General features: G+C 45.6%; 1 protein-coding gene across 1 annotated transcript; it reads right to left on the reverse strand.

Moving 5' to 3' along the window:
- Window positions 1-3,413: 3,413 nt before the first annotated feature.
- Window positions 3,414-6,861, reverse strand: ADORA3 (adenosine A3 receptor). The gene is made up of 2 exons (XM_026660985.1): window positions 6,512-6,861; window positions 3,414-4,032 (listed from the first exon to the last, which is right to left on the reverse strand). The coding sequence occupies exons 1-2, from the start codon at window positions 6,859-6,861 to the stop codon at window positions 3,414-3,416; spliced, it is 969 nt and encodes a 322-aa protein (XP_026516770.1).
- Window positions 6,862-20,733: the final 13,872 nt, after the last annotated feature.

Consider the following 20,733-nt stretch of genomic DNA (forward strand, 5'->3'; position numbering starts at 1 on the left):
ACAGCAAAATTAACTTTCCCTGTTTTTTTCCAAAGTCTCTTTAGTTTGCAACAGTGTATTTCACTTAATACTCAAAGCAAAGTTTCTTTTCCATCAGCTGCTCTGATAAGTGGAAGTTTGAGTCTTATTCTTTCATCACTGCCCTGGCTTCCTCTTTTTCAGGTATTAGTCCACGGAGCTTTGGCTTTTGTGGTGGTTTGCAGTTCTCTATTCCTCTGGTTTCTCTGCCGCAATCACTCTAGTTCAGGGGTAGTCAGTAGGCAGACTGTGGGCCGAACCCAGACTGCCAGATGCTTTTGAAAGGACCCTAACATCTTTTTATTTACTTATTAATTTCATCATTATTGTTTTTTTCTTCTCTGGAGTCTGGACCTTGACTATACCTTAACCGAGAAATTTGGACCTTGACAAAAAATAATTGACTACCCTGGCTCTAGTTCATCCCACTTTCCACAAACACTCGTGATGCTTCCCAGTGATGTTTCAAACATGGAGAGACAGAAGGAAAGTCAGCGTCTGGTCAGACCACATGAGGTAACACTGAATCCGGTGTTGAGAGAGAGCCAGATGTGAATGAAAGTTCTCAGGGGCAGGCAGGGCAATTAGGAAACAATGCAACTACTGAAAACTATTCAGCAATCAGTCAGAGATGCGTTCAAAGAGAGACGTGGCCTTCACTCAGATTCCCATAAGTTTTCCTTTTACTCAACTGACTTTTTTTGCTGGGCCTCCAAACACACCGGTAGCTAAAATATAAAGATGAACAAAAATACAACAGCAGGCTTGAGATATATTGCTATGAATAATGCTGAGCAGCTTTCTGTCTTCAAGACACTTTACAAACATTAAGAAACAGTCACAACACCCTGTGACGTAATTATTTTCTCCATTTGACAGATGGCAAAATTGTGCGTGTGGTTTAGTAGCTGGTTGAAAGAGAAGTCACTGACAAAGCTGTGATTAAAACTCAGGAGTTCCTGGCTCAGACAACACAAGACCCCTCTCTTCAAATATTATTCAGTCAGGATATGCCCAGGCTGCTAAATACTGTATTCTGGAAAACAGGAATGCACACCTAACATCTTTTCCAACTGACCCTGGTCAACAACCCGGATGAGAAAATGTAAAAGACAAAACATGTACCTGGAATCTCTTTACTGACTTTTGAAATAATAAAAGCTGTACCTCCAGCTAGGCCAACTCACTGGTATTCCCATGAAAGAACTGGTATATTGTGCCCCTCTGGCATATTTTGTTATCCTGTCCTCTCCCAATGCTGCCTGTTATTGTCTGGTGTGATATGTCTCAGCAGGACACGTCCACTGTTGTGTGGTTCCGGGATTTATTTATTTTTTGGGGGGAGGGTTAAGTGAATTCCATGTTGATAAATGACTCCCCATTGACAGGAACTCCTTGTAGGGCTAAGAGGGGAGTTTAGCCTCCACAGCCCATTCAGCCTTTGGCCTTTCTGCGGAGACTGCCACTGAGGGAGAGTGAGGGTTGGTGCTGCAGACACCTGTCTTCCAAGGAATGTGCTGGAACCCAGTTCTCACAAGGTACCGAAAAGACATCAGATGCATGGGTGTAACTGCGGCAAAAAGTGGGAAGGAGTGTCTAGATAAAAGCACTAGACCTGCAGCTGCATTGAAAGGGAAACCAAGTGTATAGCAGAAAACTGAGTGGGGAGGACATTCCACTGTCAACCCCTCAATGGTTGGACTTATGATCAGAAGATAATAAATCTAGTTGACCAGCTCAAATCTGTCCCAGGATAGCTGTAAACAACAGTTAATAATAATATAACTGCTTTTCATTGCTATCCTGGGACAGCTCTGAGCTGATGAACTAGAGGCGAAAGGATCTATATCTCATTTATCAGTAGTCAAAGCCATTACCCCACCAGAAAATGTTCATGTCTTTGAATCAAGACTGGAGATCTTTCTAAAAATACCAAAACAAGGCAACACTCTAGCTCAACCACAAGTTATAGACTGGTTACAGGAATCACTGGGTGAGGTTCTATGGCCTGTGTTATGCAGGAGGCCAGACTAGATGCTCACAATGATTCCTTTTGGCCTTAAAACCCATAAGCTAATCGCTGGTGCAAACAATGTGCTTTAGAAAAACATGGCTGAGTTTGGATTAGATTCTACTAAACCTGCTACCTTTGTATTTCTGGTGAAGCCTTTCTCCCCAGCACGTGTAGAATGAGAGAGCAGAATATTCAGAGCCTATATTTCTCCCAGAGCCTGTTAATGCAGCAGGGTTATCAGTCTGTTTAGGTTAGGTGGGTATAATTTACCCAGATAATTCAATAGCCATCCTTGATTTATGACCACTGCTTTGTGTGATTCTTCCTGGGGGTACCCAGGGCTGTGAGGCACCTTGCAATCATCTGCCCTTAGCATGAGGAAGCCTTTTCTGTGCCTGCTGGCGGTCAGCTCCCCAACTCCACTGGCCATGGGCAACATAATCGCTCCCCTCTAGGCCTTGCAGGCCCTACTGTCATTCTGCAGGTTAGCAATAGGCACACTCCAACCTCTGAGCATCTCCCTGGAGTGACTAGCCCCTGCGCCACTCACAGTATTCACAGATTTGCTGCTGCCAAAGAAATGGTACAAGCCAGCTTACCAGTCCCACTTCAGAGCACCACTCCGCTGAACACACAGCACTGAGATTTGTTCATAGTTAAATCAAATACAAGTTTATTTAACAACGCATAACAATTCGAGGAGAAGCAAGTAGAAATATTGGAAACAAATGGTTCCATAAAGAATAAAATCATAGCATGCATTCTAGAGCCTAGACTTAATTAACAAGATACTCTCATGGCTAGTAGAGTATTGCTCCTCTAAAAATCCTTGCAGCACTTTGCAGCCAGGCTGGCTGTGACCCCACCCTTGCACAAGATATGCATGCTGTCCGTTTGCCTCCAAGGTGAAGGTTTCAGTGTGTCCCTTTGCACACCAAGATATACCCAAAACAATCCTTTGTCTTTATTCATAAGCAGGAAACTCTCCTTTTGTTTTTTCTTCCTGTAGATTTCCTCTCTTGTAGATTTTCACAGTCTCTTAATTAGCACCTGGCTCAATATGCAAATAGGCATACATTGTGAGATACGCACTACACAAATGACCAGACGGAGATATTACCACTTGTCTGAAAAGAACATTACCGAGGTATGTGACGTGCTTTGACTCGAAGACCTTAAGAACATTATTTTCAATATAGATACATAACTCATTAAATATTATCCATCCATACATATTGCAATGGTTATGATGACCAGTGGGCTACTGGCTCTCGGTAGAGACCTCATTTGCCATCATTTGGTGAATTATTATGCATATATGTGACCCAGGGAATCCCTGTAAAATCCTATGCGTGCCCCCTGGACCCTCTGCCAGTTGGCATCAAGGGGTCACTGGGTCGCACTCTGATGTTTGCTCCATGCTAGAACTGACCGGCTTTGGACTCATGCGCAGGACATAGGTTCTTAAAATAAGAGTATAAGTGTCTTTGAACTTCTTTATCTTGCAAGCATAGACAACGGGGTTCATGACCGAATTGGAGTGAGACAGCAGAATGCTCACGTACAACAGATGCGACGGGATGTGACAGTTGGGACAGAAATGGTCGATACAGTTTAGAATGGACAAAGGCAGCCAACAAATCGCAAACAAGAAGAGGACGAGGGCCAAAGATTTGGCCGCCTTGAACTCCTTCCCGTAAAACACTCCTGCATTCGTGTTTGTTGCACTTTGACTTAGCTTTGTCCGGATAATGTAGAAGATCTCGATGTACAGAGCACACATGAGGATCAGAGGGATGAGGATCCAGGCGAAGAAGCTGAAATACACCATGTAGTCCATGCTCATCACAGAGGCGAATTTACACTTGAATTCACTGGACTTTTTGGGGTCAATCCTTTTATTCCATCCGAACATGGGGACAAATCCTGTCAGCAAGGACAACAACCAGCAAATTCCAAGAGCCACCCAGATTCTTCTCTTCGTGGTGATTATTCTGTACCTGAAAAACACCAACCCTGTTAGATGCGATTCTTTAGCCACAGTGAAGCAGCATCCAAGAACTCCTGCCTTCAAGGGCTGTAGGTTCATTTGTGGCTGACTTGAGTGCTCAGCTGTCTTTTGGGCAAGGGATCTTATTGCCGGTACTTGGTACCATATGTGGAATGATTAACTAGTTTTAACCAAGTCTGTCTCTTACCATTTGGCCTGCTTTGGATGACCACATTTCTGGTCTGGTGCTGATCTCAGCATGTCTAGGGCAGGGATTTGATTGCCATCACCAGCACTGGTTCTGCAGGCTATCTTCCAGCTTTCCTTTAAGTACCTCTCCATTCATACTGTAATTTACACTATTCCCCCAGACTATACTATTCCTCTACACTTTTGATGTAGAACCTTTGCTCAAAGAAATATGGCCTGATGTGTTCATTTAGATGGGGAAAAAAAAAAAGAAACCAAAGAGTCACTGCCCAACAAGGCAGAGACCTCAGCCTGCTTAGCATCACGGCAAACACACGATTGAAAGTCTTTTAAACCTTTTTATTAAAGATTCAGAAAAGAACTCAAAAACAGTGAAAGCCTTTGGAATGTAAAGCATTAAGTCGGGCTTTCATTTTACCAACATCCCGACCCTTTCCCTGTCGCTGGAGAGAGTTTTGAGAAAGAACCCCTTTCCCCCTTCCCATTTGACAGTATCTTAGATGGTAAGAACTGTCCTTTTGGGAAAAGAGAAGGCGTTGGTTATGATGTGCTGGAGCTGTCATAGATGCTGTTGTTAAACTTCAGTCTCACTTCCCAGAGGACAAAACAAAACAAACGCGCACAAAGGGGGAAAGAAAAGAATGGCAAAGATAGAAAATGCAACTTCTGTTTCTGGTGTTGACTCTCACTGCTGGAAAAACACAGGCCCAGCACGCGGTCTGATCAGCCACTCCGAGTTGGTCTTTTGAGGGCATTGCTTTTAGCTGCCTCTTTCTGGTCACAGGCTTACACCAGTGTTGTAAAATAGACAGTCTTGGCTGGTTGAGCCAGACTCTTAAACAGAAGACAAAAGAAGAAACATGGGAAAGAGAAGAAATCAGGGTGTGGAAGGAAAAGGACATCTTGGGGGGTGGTGAGGTGTGACAAAGTCTCACATCTTAGACGGTGTTCGGGATTTAGTCAGAGCTGATGGAAGTGGCGCGATGCTATCTGGGTCCCTCTCTCGTGGCCCAATCTAGTCACAACATCTGTCAGGATTAGCATGAAGGAAATCCGGGGACCCAGGAGACATCAGGGCAGGCAGCCGTCATGGTGAAGCTCACTCCTAACCCTTCTTTCATCTTTTAGTCAGACAGCGTCACAGTAGCCAGCTTTCCCCACAATGTCCTAGACCTAATTTCTGACCCACCAATTTTGGTTCATTGATTACTGGTCCCACACTTCTCTTGTTTACCAGGCATAATCTTAACAAGGTCCTTAATTATATCTGTAGGTTTTTTAGTTTAGACTTATACAGTTTTTCTGTTTCCCTTTTGCACCTTTTCCCATCAACATATGTTGTTACAGGTCATGGTGATATTTTATGAACTTTCACTCACTTCTTACAGTTGACCTCACAATTAAGGTAAATGTAGACCCAATTACGACACCAGGACCGTGTACTGTCTGACCCTGTGCCGTGTTGTTGTTGTTTTGGGGGGGAGGGGGGTGTTTTATGCATGCACTTGGCCACTCAAGTTATAGGAAAAAAGGTGTGTTTTTATAAAATCCTCTTATTAGAACTTGCTGTTCACTCTGTGCCCCTTTCTCATTTTGACCCAGTGCTGGCGTTGACGGGAGTATTTGAAGTGACTAGCCCCAAAATAAACAAACACAGAAATAATATAAAAATTAGGTCATACACCCAACAAAATGACTGAAGAATGAAATCATGTTTCACCATGATCCCAGCAGTTCTCTGATCCCTATAGGCAATTCAATAATTAATACTTATTTTTTATATTGTGGTAGCACTTAGGGGCCCCAAACACGGGTCAGGACTCCACTGTGCTAGCCGCAGGACAAACACAGAGCTACGAGATAGTCCCTGCCCCCAAAGAATGGCTCTTAAATTGATTTTACAAAGAGAGAATCTTTCTCTTTTTCGAACATACATTTAAAGTGAATTTACTGCTTCAGAGACTTGCCTGATTAGAAGCCACTTCAAAAGATGGGGGAGCAGGGAGCATCTGTCAACACAGAACCATAGAAATGTAGGGCTGGAAGTGATCTCAAGAGGTAATTTAGTCTATCCCCAATCCTGAGGCAGGGTAGAGTAAAACCTCGGTGTTGCAAGGCAGGTGTGAGATAGGGGGTATGAGCACTGGGGGAGATGGACGAGCGTGCCTCCAGGTCTGAGCTGGGGTGTGGAGACCAGGAGGGGCATTAGAGCATTAATTGAACTTCCATGTAATATGAACAATAACTTGAAAATGCAACAACTAAACAGACTGACTCACCTGGTGGGCAGCTTCACTCTTAGGTACCTGTCGATCGCTATAGCCAGGAGAGACAGGATGGAGGCATTACTGAAAACCACCATCAGGCAGCACATGAAGAGGCAGGAGTAGAAGTGGATGTCGACTCCCAGGCTCACCACGATGGCCAGCGGCATGACAAGGATGCCCACGGCTATATCGGCCAGCGCCAGGGAGATGATGAAGTAGAAGGTATTTGTCTGCAAAGCTGGGTTCAGCTTCACCACCCAGATGACCAGGATGTTGCCCACGGTTGCAGATATCCCAATAATGAACTCGATGGTGATGTAAACTGCATCCAGGCTGCTTAGAGTCAAGCTGCTGTTTGTCATGGCGAATAGCAGGGGGCCTCCTCTGCAGGCTCAAGGAAGGAGGAAGATGCCAACAAGAACAAGCTTGAGTAGGATTTTTCTTCCACAATGGCACCAAAACTCAGCTCTCCCAGAGATTTTCCTCACAATAACTACAGAACTGTGCAGAACTTTATGTCCCCATGGAATCATGCAATTAACTGGCTGTTACCCCTCCTTAGCATCGCACAAGAGTAAATTGCACCTGGATATCCATGCCATATGATCCTCCCTTGTGATTTCTCCTTGTTAATGCCAGAACATCTCTGTGGCTCCTTCAATCTCCTTTGAGCACTCTGGACATTTCTTTTGAAGTGATCAGAAATCTTGTAGCAACCCAGCCAAAAATTTACCTGCCTTCACTTGCTCTAGCTGTTGTCACTTCCCAATGACTCTATTTTAAAGCTGTGAACACTTTTTTTTTTTTTTTTTTAGAATTACCCATGTCAGTCAACCACATGTGACTCTAGATAAGCAAATTCTACTCTTCTTAGGAAGTGAGGCAGTGAAGAGGAAGTCACCAGGATGTTCTGTTTGATTTCAGCTCCCCATTTGACTTTCAGCTCCTGGTGTGTTAATCTTCAACTAAACCTTTGAATGTGCGGGGGCCCAGCTATCTTGGAGATCCCCCGACCTGCACTGCTGACCTTCTGAAACAGCTGTGCACCTTGGGACACTGCTGTGACTAGGATGGTCCTGTCATAATGCAGAGGCAAAGCCTTTTCAATGGAAGGCCCTGGACTGTGGAATTCATTAGTGCTAGACATCAGAATGAGTTCAAGCCTCATCATATTCAGAGAGCAATGCACAGTTCTTTCAGTTCTTCAGATTCTTAGTCTGCACCTATCACCGTGGTATGTAGGTGCAGAAAGGTCTCCCCACCACGAAACTGCTGAAGAATGAGCCAGCGCTGTTCATGGATAGTGGAAAGAAGTGGTGGAAAAAGGCAGCAGGGAATTAGGAAAGAGAGAGAGAGAATAACTAAACTAAGCTGAAAGTATCCGAGTTTGTTATGGGAAAGCATTTGTGTGACCCTTACATTTGTATTTCATGGTAACTGGGTACTCAGAAATACAGATAGTCATATGCTATCACAGAAGAAAGACAGAATGGCAAGATGAAAACAATCATAAATGCCAAACTTTTATCCAGGTTCCAAAAGTGCCCTGTAAAAAACAGAAATCCAGCCCAAGTGATACTGCTATTACAGGGTCCACCCTTGAGCTCTTTTCCAGTGCCCTCTGATCCCACTCCCATGCCTGACCTTTAACTGCTTGCGTTGTAATGGTCTATATTATATTGCTCACTCATCAGGGGAATAACTTTGTCCTCCTAATGTAAATAATAAACGATGCTATAATCAAAAGAATGGAATGAAACATAATCTTTGGAAGGCAACATGTACAATGTTCACTTCCTTAAATGTCTGTTGTCTCGAAGCTGACATAACTTGGTGCCAGAACCCATGATGTGGAAGTGAAATCAACCCAGGATCTTAAGTGGTATGACAACTCAGGGGAAAATAAAACGAAAAAGCAAAGATACTTCTGCACAGTGTGCTCAATAAAAACAGACACTGGGCCAAATTTATCCTGGGTGTAACCTCACTGAAATCAGTGGCATCACTCCTCATTGACCCAAGTGTAATTCAGAGGAGAACTCTGCTTAGTGAAATTACGGTAGACATGATGATCATTAATCTTGCTGCATTGGGATGTGACTGAGGTTCGGTAGGGGTCTGGTCCAAAGCCCACCAAAGCCAATGGAGCAGGTCCCTAGTGAACCCCAGGCATATCCATTCCATTGACATCAATAGATTTAGGATCAGGCCCTTGTAGAGTGGGGAGCCATAGCTTTGAATGAGGCTACTTATGCTGAGAATAAGCCTCATTCAAAGACACAGTTCTGCCTTGCAATGAACACATACAAGAGGTCAAGGCACACGTCATCTACCCATACTATCTGTGTGCTCCTAGAGTGTGGACTCTACTCTGGCAATGAGACAGCTGAGGGCAAGGAGGAATTAGCTTATAAATAAGCACAGCAAGCATCCAAATCTGCAGAAATTCCCATGTCCAGCTGTCTGCAGAACAAGCAGCAATTTCAACTAGAACAGTTTTCCCCAGCCTAGGTGGGCAGCATAGATATATGTTTCACTCACCTGCCCAGCTATAAGTAAAACTGAGTACGGACAAACCCACACTCCTCTTTGCCTGCTGAGAATGACCTCGACTCATGTTATTTTATGCTGCAGTATGCTGCATTCAGCTGCATTCAGCAGCTTGATATGGATAGATGTGTGTGCGAGTGTGTGTGTGCACATGTAGGATAGACTGTGAAACAACCAGGGTGCTGAAGGAAGGATGTGCATGAATGCATGATGTGTGAACACATGTTGGGTACATGAAGGAGCCTGTAAAACTCACACATATGGGTTATTTGTAACATTTGTTTCCTGGCAACACTGAAGTTATGCATGGTCCAGAGAAGTATGTTACAGAGCAGGGGCTAGTGCTACTAATTTGAGAGGATTATTTGAAAACACAGCCGGAAGAGGAAACCCTCCTATTCAGAGATACTTGACACATCTACATCTTCTTCTTCTGCCACTATCTGTGACCAGATAAGAGTATTTACCACATCCTGTATTCAGCAGAGCCACTAGCACTCCCTCCAACCCTTTTGGCCACAGCAAATGCACTGGAAGCTCATGTTCAGCTGATTATCCACTATGACCCCTAAGTCTTTTTCAGAGTCACAGAATGGAGTCGCCTACCCTATAAGTAAGACTGACATTCTTTGTTCCCTACTGTATTACTTTACATTTGGCCAAATTGAAACACATATTGTTTGCTTGCACCCAGCTTATCAAGTGATCCAGACCGTTCTGTATCGGTGACCTGTCCTCTTCATTATTTACCACTCCCCCGATCTTTGAGTCATCTGCAAGCTTTATCAGGGATGATTTCATATTTTCTTCCAGGTCACTGATAAAAATGTTAAAATATCATAGGGTCAAGAACTGATCTCCGCAGGACCCCACTAGAAACACACCCATTCGATGATGACTTTCCGTTTACATGTTGAGACCTATCAGTTAGCCAGATAATAATCCTTTAATGTGTGCCATATTAATTTTATACCTTTCTAGTGTTCTAATCAAAATGTCATGCAATACTAAGTCAAATGCCTTATAAATATAAGTATATTAATCTCCACTATTACCTTTATCAACCAAACTTGTAATCTCATCAAAAATATATCAAGTTAGTTTGACGGGATGCATTTTCCATAAAACCATGTTGATTGGCATTAATTATATTACCCTCCTTTAATTTTTATTAATCAGATACCATAGCAGCTGTTCCATTAATTTGCCCAGGATTGAAATCAAGCTGATAGGCCTATAATTTCCTGGGTCTTCATGTTTAAATATTTTTAAATATTTGCACAACATTAGCTTTCTTCTAGTCCTCTGGAGCTTCCCCAGTGTTTCAAGATTTATTGAAAATCAGCATTAATGATCCAGTGCCTTCCTCAGCTCTCTCTTTTAAAACTCTCAGATACAAGTTAGCCAGACCTGCTGATTTTTAAAAATGTCTAATTGTCTAAACTTGTAATAGCTGCTGCATAACGTCCTCCTGAGTTACTGTTGGAATGGAAAGTAGATCCTCTCTGTCATCTGATACGAATACATTATCAGGCTTTTCCTAAATACAGAACAGAAAATGTATTGAACACTTCTGCTTTTTCTGCATTATTACTGACAGGTCTACGAGTGCCATCTAATAACAGATCAGTGCCATTGTTAGGATTCTTTTTGTCCTAATATACTTAAAAGACTCCTCATTGTCCCTTACTCTTCACGCCCTAGATTTCTCCCTGTGTCCTTCTGTTTCCCTTGTCAATTTTCTATCATTCCAAACTTTTAATATATATTTATTTCTTTATATTCATTGCCATCAACTTCTTTTTTCCTATGTGTTATATATTGTTTTTCGGGTTTGGTTGATTTTTTTAACATCATAGTTACCTCGCTCGACTGTGGGATGGAGTACTTCGGGTATCTAGTAAAATATTCTTAAATACTTCCCAATGATCATTACATTTTTCTGTTCAAATCCTCTCCCACTTGATTTGCCTCATAACTGTTTTCAGCTTTGTGAAATTGGCTCTTTTAAAGCACCAAGTAGATATATTACTGGTATGGACTTTATTTCTGTTTGCACCCAACAAATGTGATCAAGCAACCCCTGGGCATTTTTAGGTCTGTGAGCAATTCCTCATGATCTGTCAAGACGAGGTCTAGTATAGAATTCCCCCATGTTGGATGCAACACTTTTCTGAGTTAGGAAATTTTCATCAATAATGTTTAGAAATTGTGAGGACGTTTTAGTACTGGCAGCATGAGACTTCCAGCATACCGTGTTTCCCCGAAAATAAGACAGTGTCTTATATTAATTTTTGCTCCCAAAGATGCGCTAGGTCTTATTTTCAGGGGAGGTCTTATTTTTCCTGGAGCTTCGGGGCCTTATATTCCGGGGTGGCCTTATTATCGGGGAGGTCTTATTTTCGGGGGATGTCTTATATTACAGCGAGAGGCAAAACTGGAAGTAGGTCTTATTTTCGGGGGATGTCTTATTTTCGGGGAAACAGGGTACGTCACTCAGACTGAAGGCCCCCATCCCCCACTCTGAATAGAACCACAAGGACTGCTGCACTAGCAGGGAGAGGATAAAATGGGGCCCAGCTAAGAACACCCCATCCTCTGGACACTCTCCTAGATCCCAAACTGTACAGAGGAGACCCCCTCAATCTGGGGCCACTAGGAGGTGCTTCCCCTAACCTCTGCCATGTGGCCTGAGGGGAAAACTGCAGAAAGAAGCCAGCGGGAGCCCAGCAGGTGGGAGCAGAACCAGGCAAGCAGGTTCTGAGAACTTTCTACAGTTCTGATTATGTTTTCTCTGCCCTCTGCTGAATGGCTGTTTGCTCCAGGCCTCACAGTCTCTTCATCCCACACCTACGTACACCCCTGACCCTCTTCTTGCCTGTCCTGTCCCCCTCCTCCTCCTTGCGGTTAATGGCAGGGGTCTCTGTCTCGGGCCCCGCGGAGGTATCCACGGTGGTCTGCTTGGTGCTTGTGACGTCTCTGCCAAGTGCAGCATGCAGCTCGTTGTAAAAGCAACAGGTCTGCAGCTCAGCACCAGATAGACTGCTGGCTTCTCTGGCCTCATGGTATGTTGCCGCACTTCCTTTGCTGTCAAGTGGCACGGCTGCTGGTCCCTGTCGTACCCCTTTGCCTGCCTCCCCAGTGCAATCTTTTTGTAAACATCCACATTTCTGCAGCTGGTCCATAGCTCTGCCTTCTCCCCGTAGGCCCAGGAGATCCTGACAGGAGTGCGTCTAGAGCATGGAGCCGGCACGCAACCAAGGAACTGCTGGGCATGCTCACCAAGGTGGGCAATCAGGAAAAGGCATTTCAAAAATCCACAGGGGCGTTAGAGTGGGGGAGGGAATGGCTTCTGGTTCCCATGACCCCTGGGCAGGTATAAGTCTAATCAACTCAGCATAGCTTTGCTGTATGCCAGACATGGAAATCTGAGGGAGAAGACTGGAGTTTAACAAAGTCCTTGGGGAACCTAGTGAAAGAGGTCTTGGGGGAACCCCAACACTTACGTCCACATAACTTTGTAATGTACCCCAGGCCTAATGATATGGGAGTAGCTGGAGTAGTAGGAAATAGCTCAGACTAAGCCATGCTTTTCTAAATCCCACTGTCTGGACTAGCAGTTATTTGTACATTCTTGGTTACTGTGGCCGAGGTGGTAGGGTAATGGGTTGAGGTACCAATAATTGGATATGGAACCTTTCATCTCTAGGCCATCAGCTCAGATCTGTGCCAGGTTAGAATCATAGGACAGGAAGGGACCTTGAGAGGTCATCTAGTCCAGTCCTCTGCACTCAAGGCAGGACTGGGTATTACCTAGACCATCCCTGACAGGTGTTTGTCCAACCTGCTCTTAAAAATCCCCAATGATGGAGATTCCACAACCTCCCTGGGCAATTTATTCTAGTGCTTAACCACCCTGAAAGTTAGGAAGTTTTTCCTAATGTGCAACCTAAACTGCCCTTGCTGCAATTAAAGCCCATTGCTTAAGCCCAGAGGTTAAGGAGAACAATTTTTCTCCCTCCTCCTTGAACAACAGTACTTGAAAACTGTTATCATGTCCCCTCTCAGTCTTCTCTTCTCCAGACTAAACAAACCCAATTTTTTCAATCTTCCCTCATAGGTCATGTTTTCTAGACCTTTAATCATTTTTGTTGCTCTTCTCTGGACTTTCTCCAATTTGTCCACATCTTTCCTGAAATGTGGTGCCCAGAACTGGACACAATACTCCAGTTGAGGCCTAATCAGCATGGAGTAGGCCTCAACTGGAATATTGTGTCCAGTAACGAGTGCAAGTTTTTACCAACTTATCATAAGTGCAACCACAAGGCAGAAGAGAGAGAAACGTCTCCTGGAAAGAAACATTTTACTTTCCCAGTGGTTACCTTACTCACAGAATTTGTTCAGTTCAGCCCTCTATTAAAATAGGGCCCTTCTGCAACACTTGGATTCTTAACACACACTTTTCCCTCCACCCCAAACCGATTCAGGTGTATTTGGACTTGGTTTTGGTTCAGGCCCATCTTAGTTTAAAAAAATGTTTTCTGTGTGACCTGGGCCCTATATATTCCATGACAGCAGACTATGACATGGAATCCATCATCTTCCACAGAATAGTGTTACAAAGTCTCAGTTTCCATTGCAAAAATGATGCTAATGGCAGAGAAGAAACCCTTGAAAATATGAACCAAACATCTTCCTGAGTCTGCAGACAGCTTGAAACAATTGCTCTGAGCATGGTGACCCATCCCATTCATTTCTGTGGGGTATCCTTTGGTTTCAGAGTAACATTGTCAGCAATGTGCAGTGTTCCACCGGAGAGCCAGCTAAGGTGCTTTCCTCACAATCAAAACCAGTTCCCTGGTCACTATAAACCACAACTGGTTCCTCTCCAGCTTCCCAGACCTCCACAGCAACTGCCTCAAAGGAGGTCAGCATTGTTAACTCCAAAAGCCTTGCCAAGCTGAACACTGAAAATGTGGGGACACTGTTCAATACACTGACATGCATGTTCATATAAGTAACATTAGAACCCACTCCCATGCAGTGTGGTGCTCTGTCTTCCTCCACTGGTGGCTCAGCTGAGGTTGAGGCACATGGGCGGTGGGTATCATAGGCTGGGGGAGGCTGAGCCTCACCAAACAGCCAGGCGTGGCCCCGCCCACACTTCGCCCCCAGCCCCCTCCTGCTTCCTGTTCGGCGGGCGGCTCTTCCCCTGTGCCGTGGCCCCGGCTCAGGCTGGTGCTGGAGTTGCTCCGTCCTCCCAGCACTCTGGGGATGTGTGGGGAGGAGGGGGCTGGGGCTGCACTGCCCGCCCTCCCGGCGCTCTGGGGCTGGGGCCGTGCTGACTGCCCTCCCGGTGCTCCAGGGCTGGGGCTGCATTGCCCGCCTACCCAACGCTCCAGGGCTGGGGGCATTAGCCTGGGGCAGGGGCCAGCAGCTGCGATGGGGGGCTCTGGCCTCTGGCCGCGGGGGGACGGTGCAGAAGGGGTGGGATTGGGAGCTAGCCTTCTCAAGCCAGCAATTCATGCACCACCTATGATTTATGAGCCTGCTGCAGCTCTAGCTAACAGAGCCGGGTCTTTTAGCGTGGGCAATAGAGGCTTATGTATTTGGATGTAGCCATCCCAAATTTGTTCCTGGCTGTTGCTGACCCACCCAGGTGCGTAGTGTAACAATTGCCTCATTCACTTCCCACCTGCTACCCCAGAATGCTGCGGACTCTTGCCACAGAGTTGAGACCCAGCTGGCTGGGGAGTATCTGGGAGGTTATGTGCACAACATATAGATACAGTCAGCCGATTCCTGTGCTCCCAGCAAGCTTAGCCCAACCTGGATGGCATTCTAGGACAGTGGGGGAGCATGGCGTTTTTGTGTTGAGATTCAATCAGCAGTAGGCCATGACATCGTGCAAGCCTTTACCAAGCTACTCTGCAGCAAGATAGGGTTAAGAGAGAACGTTATCAGGCTGTCTGTAACTGCTTCCAAATCTAGCAGATACCTGATAGGAAGCCCCCGTCACACGCATGGAGCTGCAATGCAGAGAGAAGCATTTTAGAAGCCTATAGATAACGAAGATTGGTGGGCTGGAGTCAGATCAGTCTTTGAGTGGAGGCGTTATTACTTAGCCAAGCCTGAGTTAAAGGTTTGTTGATTTATGAGCTACAAGAATAAATCCCACTCACTTTCCTTCTGCAGTGTCACAGCTTCCTGAAGCTCATGTATTTTTGTATTTTGAAGACACTAGGATCCAGAACTCATGTTTGAGCAGGTGCTACTGCCCCCCCATCCCACCTCAGCCAACTCTCAGCCCCTTCTGGGGACAGGTTTAATAACAGCAGAACTATGAATGTCTCCGACTGACCCCCCAGGTGGTCTTGTTTAATCAAGTCTCACACAAATAGTTTTCAGATATACAGTGTTGTTGTATGTCAGCCCTAGGATATTAGAGAGACAAGGTGGGTGAGGAGCCATTGAAAACTGCTCTCAAAGTGTGGTTTTCCAGCCAGTTGTGCATCCACTTTACACTAGGTTCATCTAGACTATATTTCTCTAGTTTGTTTATGAGGAGGTCATGTGTGACAGTATCAAAAGCCTTACTAAAGTCAAGATATATGACATCTATTGCTTTAGGAAACTTAATACCCTTATGTCCCTTTGCATTCCCTTCCCCCCCCCCACAAACACACACACACACTTGAGCAACTCATGCTTTACCACTCGTTCACACATCAGCACATCCATGAAAGGAGAGAAGAGGAAGAAGGAAGCTGCTCTCTGTTCTGGCCTGGAGCCAGATCCATCTCTAGTTTCATTGTAATGGGCAGTGGCGTTGATGTAAAATGATTGAAAGATAGTAAAGATTATTTGTTTCTAATTTTTTTTTAATCAACATGTTAATAAACCCTGTACCCAGTTCAATGCCCATCTACCAAAGCGCGGTGTGCTCCACAAATACCACAGACAGGCAGATGTGTCAGAAGGAACAAGGTCTGAGATGGGATGATGTCGTCTGAAACATGCAGTCTGGAATGCTCAGGCCCAGCTCCTACGAAGTGTCTGCTCCAATTGTCCTGGCTGGAAGCCTGGTTTACCTCGTCTCACTGGTTGCTGAGCCCTGGATGTAGGGGAATCTTTGATCTCTAAAGGATGGTGCCCACTACATTAGGATTTACATTTTCACAAGTAGTCACTGATTTGGGTGCCTCCGTTTTTTGGTAGCCAGCTTGAGACTGGACACTAAAGCACCAATTTAGGCTGGATTTTGAAAGCTGCCAAGCACCCAAAAGTCCAGTTACTGTCAATAGGAGATACAGGTTCGCAGCACTTCATTATCCAGGGCCTAGATAGCACAAGTTGGTCCTTCAAAATTTAGACAGCACTTTTGAAAATTTGGCCCCAAATCCCAGACCTTGCATATTGCTTAGACTTGCTAATCAGTGGCCAACACAGAATGACTCTACACAGCTAGCAATATAGGCTGAGATTTTCAAAGCTTTCTAGGGGATTTGGACACTTAATGAGAATTGGGTATCCAGATCCCTTGGGTAGTTTTGAAGAATCTCAGCCATGAACTATACAGCGTGAGGCTATTTTCCACTAGTCCATCCAAAGCAGCTGTTAATCTCACTGCTGATCAAGGGATGGAAAAAGAACTTGTTAAAATAATGTTAAAAAAAATGTTATGGGGAATCTTTCTGAAAAACAGCCATAAGATGGCAGCACTTTCCTGAATCAAACCAACCTGGAGAGACAATGTCTCCTATGAGTTTCATGAGTTGATTAACACCAGTGCTAGCAGAGGGAATTATGGTATACAGAGTCAGACCTGTTCAGTTTGTCCTCCCCTTCCGTGGGTGTTCAGTATCTAAAGTGACAATTAAATCTTCAAAGGTTCCCTTTGCTGTGATGTCTATAAAAAACTGGGCAATGGTTAGATGGATGGTGGGCTGTGACTGCTGCTCATCACACTAGCCAGTTCTGCCTCTTCGTGCTGCCCCCGCCGGTCTGTTGTACTCCCCCTGTCCTCTCCTCTTGCACTTAGATCATCAGTGCTTGGGGGAAGGGACTGTGGTTTTGTTCTGTTTGTACAGCACCTAACACAATGAGGTCCTGCTCTCTGCCTGGGGCTCTGGGGCATTATGGTAATACAAATAAATAAGAAGAATTAGCAATTCTGAGGCATGTGATGGAAAATAATAAAATCCACCCTTTCAACCTCGATCATAGGCCAAATTTCCTCCAGGGTGTTGCCTGTTGACTCCAGCAGGTTGTCACAAGGGCTGACTTTGGCCCTAGATGTCATTTTCCCCTCCGTACCGGTCCTTCCTTTAAGAGTGCTCCCTTTTGTCTTCTCGATTCTATTTAAGGCAACTGCTCCTTAAGGCAGTGAAGCTACAAAGAATTGTCCTGGTATTTTGCCAAAGAGTGAATGTCGTTCTGCGTGTGAAGCTACTAGAGAACGTTACAAAAGCCCAACCCTGGCCCTGTCGGATTTCTCCTTTTTAAAAGGCAATAAGGTGTCTGGTGAGTGAAACAGAACCGAGTGGAGTTCGACATCTGAGCTAGAAAGGTGGGGATACACTGGGACGAGGCTTAGCCCACTCTGAGTTGCACAAGAATGCCTTGCGGATGGATTCTTACTGAATGTTTCTTATTGCAGCACTGCCTACCCTTATGGAAAAGTCCCACAGTATGTAACAGAGACTGATACTCTTTCTGTAGGATTTTATTTGAACCAGTCTATAGAATTTAATAGAGGTATAATAGATCTATAGGTTTTCTTAGCGTGAAAGCCCTTCGGGACCAGGGGCTTTCTCTTCTGGTGTGTGTAAACAGTGCCTACCCTATTGTTGTCTGCTCCCAGAATACAAGCTGTAAAAAGGGCAGTGCAGATGAGGATTTAAAACCCACACATCAGTCGTGCACGTGGGGATAGAAAAGAAGCAGGTTCCAGTTATTACGCGTCAGCTGCCCTGCAATTCAAAGAAGAAATAAAATCAAGCAATCTCTTTGAGCCAACCTCACCATTGGTACACGCGGGTGCAACTCCATTGAAGGCCTCTGAGCTGCACCTGCCCAAGCGACTGGCAGTGTAATACGCCCACTCGTCCCACATCATCCCTGGCATGGATGCTGCAAAATACGAATATTTTCTTCAGCTGCTTCCTCAGGCAGGCAGCATCTGTTTCCTGCCCTAAATGTAAACAATCAGGTTACTGGACTTGTGTGACTCCTTTGCCACAGAGCAAACCTTTTACAACCCTCTCCCTTCTCCAGAGTTCCCTACCCACCACACACACGCATGTCCTCAGCATGTCAGCTTCATGCACTAGAGTGAAACCACTGCAAGCAGATGTCACATTTCTCCTCTCCCAGGCCAGGCTTCCTGTTTTCCTGGGCACCCACCTCCCTTTCCCACCCAGCTACTTCAAAACTGGCTCCAGGAAACAGCGAGCTTGGGATTTTACAACTTGTGAAATGATTAAAATTCCCCAGCTCTGTGCAGGAAAGCAGGAGGCTGAGGTTTGTAATCTGGTTCCTTGTGGCATTCAGGTACTCTATATTTATTTTTCCTTCTCACTGTTAATAGATGGGATGCATTTAAGTAGTCAGACATCTGAGGAAGGGCCCCCTCATTTACTAGCTCTCAAAAAAATTAAACTCAATCTTGGAGCCTTAAGTTTGTGTCATGTCCCCTTCTGGAAGCTGGATCACATATAGGATAATAGCCTGGTACTGCTGCTAGCTAATGGAGTTAGTCTTTTAGCTCAATCAATAGAGATTTGCACATTGGTCCTGAGTTAGACCTTGGCGATGATCCCTTCTTGAGTAATCCCTTACAAAACAAACACAAGCAAGTATTTCTTCACACATCACACAGTCAACCTGTGGAACTCCTTGCCAGAGGATGTTGTGAAGGCCAAGATATAACAGGGTTCAAAAAAGAACCAGATAAGTTCATGGAGGATAGGTCCATCAGTGGCTATTAGTCAGGATGGGCAGGGTTGGTGTCCCTAGGCTCTCTTTGCCAGAAACTGGGAATGGGCAACAGGGGATGGATCACTTGATGATTACCTGTTCTGTTCTTTCCCTCTGGGGCACCTGGCATTGGCCACCATCGGCAGACAGGATACTGGGCTAGATGGACCTTTGGTCTGACCTAGTATGGCCGTTCTTATGTTCTAAAAAAAGAAAAACAAACCCATAGTAATAATCTGAAACTGCAGTTAGTTACAGTATTGTGGGTTAGAGTGTTTGGCACCGATGCTGCCAAAGCTTTTTACAAGGGAATTTGTAGCTTGAATTATTGACTCTAGAACTTGTCAAAAAATGAAAACAAAAATTCAAGGGGAAGATTTTTCATCAAAGCTTAAACTTTTTGAAAAATGTGAAGCCCTCTCCTAGCAGGTCCAAAAACAGCAAAGCTCGCCAGCTCTAACGGAGAGCAGAATTTGGCAGAGGTTATGTCTAGTATTTATTATTCTCATTCCTCGGTAGCATCAGGCAGGTGTTTGCCACTGGACAAGGCCATATAATAGACTATACATCATCGCTGCACTAGACTGGACATATTGGCAATCTGCTCTGGCTTGGCAGGAGGAGGGATGTCAAGCTAGAAGGTCTGCTCTGCTGTATGTCAGCTCCCAGCTTCCCTCCCATTGCTGATAATTTGCCTCCCCAAGATTTCACAGAATGCACAGAGCTCTGACCTCAGCCCTCACTGTGGCTCTCGCCCCTCCCCGGGCAAGAATGAACCACTTCCTTTGACTCTCTCAGCAGCTTTGTACAGTTGACACACGATACAGGAACACTGACTGCCCCATGCTCCTGAAAGCGGCTCTGCTCATGGCTCGCACAGCAAGTTGCTAACGGCGCTGTGCATTGTTATCAATAGGGAATTGAACCGAGCACGCGTTTCCTTCCTTCCTCTTATGCAATCGCTCACTAAATACAAAACACAAGCTAATGCGGAGAAACCTCCCTGACCGCCGCAGCCCCACCTTAACCCTGCAAGCTTCAGCTGCTGTTGGCACCCTTGGTATCTGCTGTGAAGAGCAGGCATAAGGAGATCTTGTTTAAGACTAATTGACCTCCTCAGTGCTCCCTGGTACACAGAGTTCTTGACACTATCAGTCCCCATTGACTTCAGTGCAAATGGAGAGCTCTCATCACCTCTGGGGGTCATGGGCTGGAGCTAGTGCTTTCAGCCGGGCTGACACAACACGCTTTTGTCTTAGCACAGCAGGTTTGGGGGTGAGAATCTAATAATTCCTTTTGTTTCCCCATCACCAGGGCTGGTGCAACCCATTAGGCGACCTAGGTGGTAGCCTAGGGCGCTAGCATTTGGGGGGCGGCATTTCGGGTCCTTCGGCGGCGACCGCGGCAGCCGGATCTTCGGCCGCCCCGGTCGTCGTCAGCATTTAGGCGGAGGGAGCTGGGGCAGGGGGGCACGGGGAGGGCCACCTGCAGCAAGTAAGGAGGGGGGCGGCACGCAGGGGAACGCCCCGCCCCAGCTCACCTCTGCTCCGCCTCCTCCCCGAGCACGCCGCCCCGCTCTACTTCTCTCCCTCCCAGGCTCGCGGCGCCAAACAGCTGATTGGCGCCGCAAGCCTGGGAGGCGGGAGAAGTGGAGCGGCGACGGCGTGCTCGGGGAGGAGGCGGAGCAGAGGTGAGCTGGGGCGGGG

This window comes from Terrapene carolina, unplaced genomic scaffold, assembly GCF_002925995.2.
Source record: "Terrapene carolina triunguis isolate 2854851 unplaced genomic scaffold, T_m_triunguis-2.0 Scaffold926, whole genome shotgun sequence".
Classification (NCBI taxonomy): domain Eukaryota; kingdom Metazoa; phylum Chordata; order Testudines; family Emydidae; genus Terrapene; species Terrapene triunguis.

What these genes read in the sequence shown, in the direction of transcription:
- ADORA3 (XM_026660985.1), bottom strand. Translation starts at nt 6,861, where the DNA reads ATGACAAACAGCAGCTTGACTCTAAGCAGCCTGGATGCAGTTTACATC. An exon ending in AGAGTGAAGCTGCCCACCAG is followed by an intron (nt 4,033 to 6,511) that starts GTGAGTCAGTCT and finishes GGTGTTTTTCAG; the next exon opens with GTACAGAATAATCACCACGA.